At 37.0% G+C, this 744-nt stretch overlaps 1 protein-coding gene across 1 annotated transcript in view; it reads right to left on the bottom strand.

Moving 5' to 3' along the window:
• Positions 1 to 744, bottom strand: part of LOC119587191 (60S ribosomal protein L26-like) — a gene marked incomplete at its 5' end in the record, with an annotated part of 7058 nt that overhangs the window by 220 nt on the left and 6094 nt on the right. Inside the window, 1 exon segment of the mRNA XM_037935955.1 lies at positions 346 to 486. Within this exon segment, the coding sequence (XP_037791883.1) occupies positions 346 to 486 (141 nt within the window).

Below are 744 nucleotides of genomic sequence, written 5' to 3'. Positions count from 1 at the left end.
GCAAAGGAGCCTCTCTTCATTCAATCAGGTCAAAAGTAGTAGTAAGTGTACAACATACTTGTATTTATATTTTACCTTTTAAAAAACCTTTGCCATTTAACTTGGGGATAAAACTTACTTTATTGGATGTTTAAGACTCCTGAAATCCCTTTAACCACAATTTTAAATTACTAAATATAAATTACGTTTATCAAGTAGAGCAGTTAAGATTCCTTTATGTATACTAAAAAGTCGAACAAATGACATCTAATTTGTCAGAGGAAACTTTGAAATAAAATCTACAAAAAGTAAAAATTCATCTCTTCAAGATGCCCATATAAGCTTGCCCAAACCAAGTTTACATACTTTTGAAGGGTGGATGCCAACATAGACTGATGCACCGTTGGCCTTTTCACGCTGAATTCTCTCAATGTAGATGCAGAGCTTCTTGCGATAAACAGTGACTACTTTGCCAACCTGTTGTCCTTTGTAATGACCGCGCACAACCTGGAAAAATTAAGTTCTATAATGCCTGTTTTCCTATTATCACTACTCATTTGATTGTGATAAGTTCAGTTCTCCTTAATAATCTCAGAGCCAGGCAAAGCCTGGTGTGGTTGCTATTAAAAACCTGTGTGCTAGGTGAGGTCCTGTGCAAGAGAACCTTGGACAGACTTCAGGACTGCACACTGAGACGGACATCTGCCTCAGTTCCTATAGCAACCACATCTCTCAGTGAATGGATTAAGTGTTTCATCATGTAAT

Source organism: Penaeus monodon, chromosome 22, assembly GCF_015228065.2.
Source record: "Penaeus monodon isolate SGIC_2016 chromosome 22, NSTDA_Pmon_1, whole genome shotgun sequence".
Classification (NCBI taxonomy): domain Eukaryota; kingdom Metazoa; phylum Arthropoda; class Malacostraca; order Decapoda; family Penaeidae; genus Penaeus; species Penaeus monodon.
Note: the sequence above shows the minus strand (reverse complement) of the source record. Positions and strands in the feature narration are given on the sequence as shown.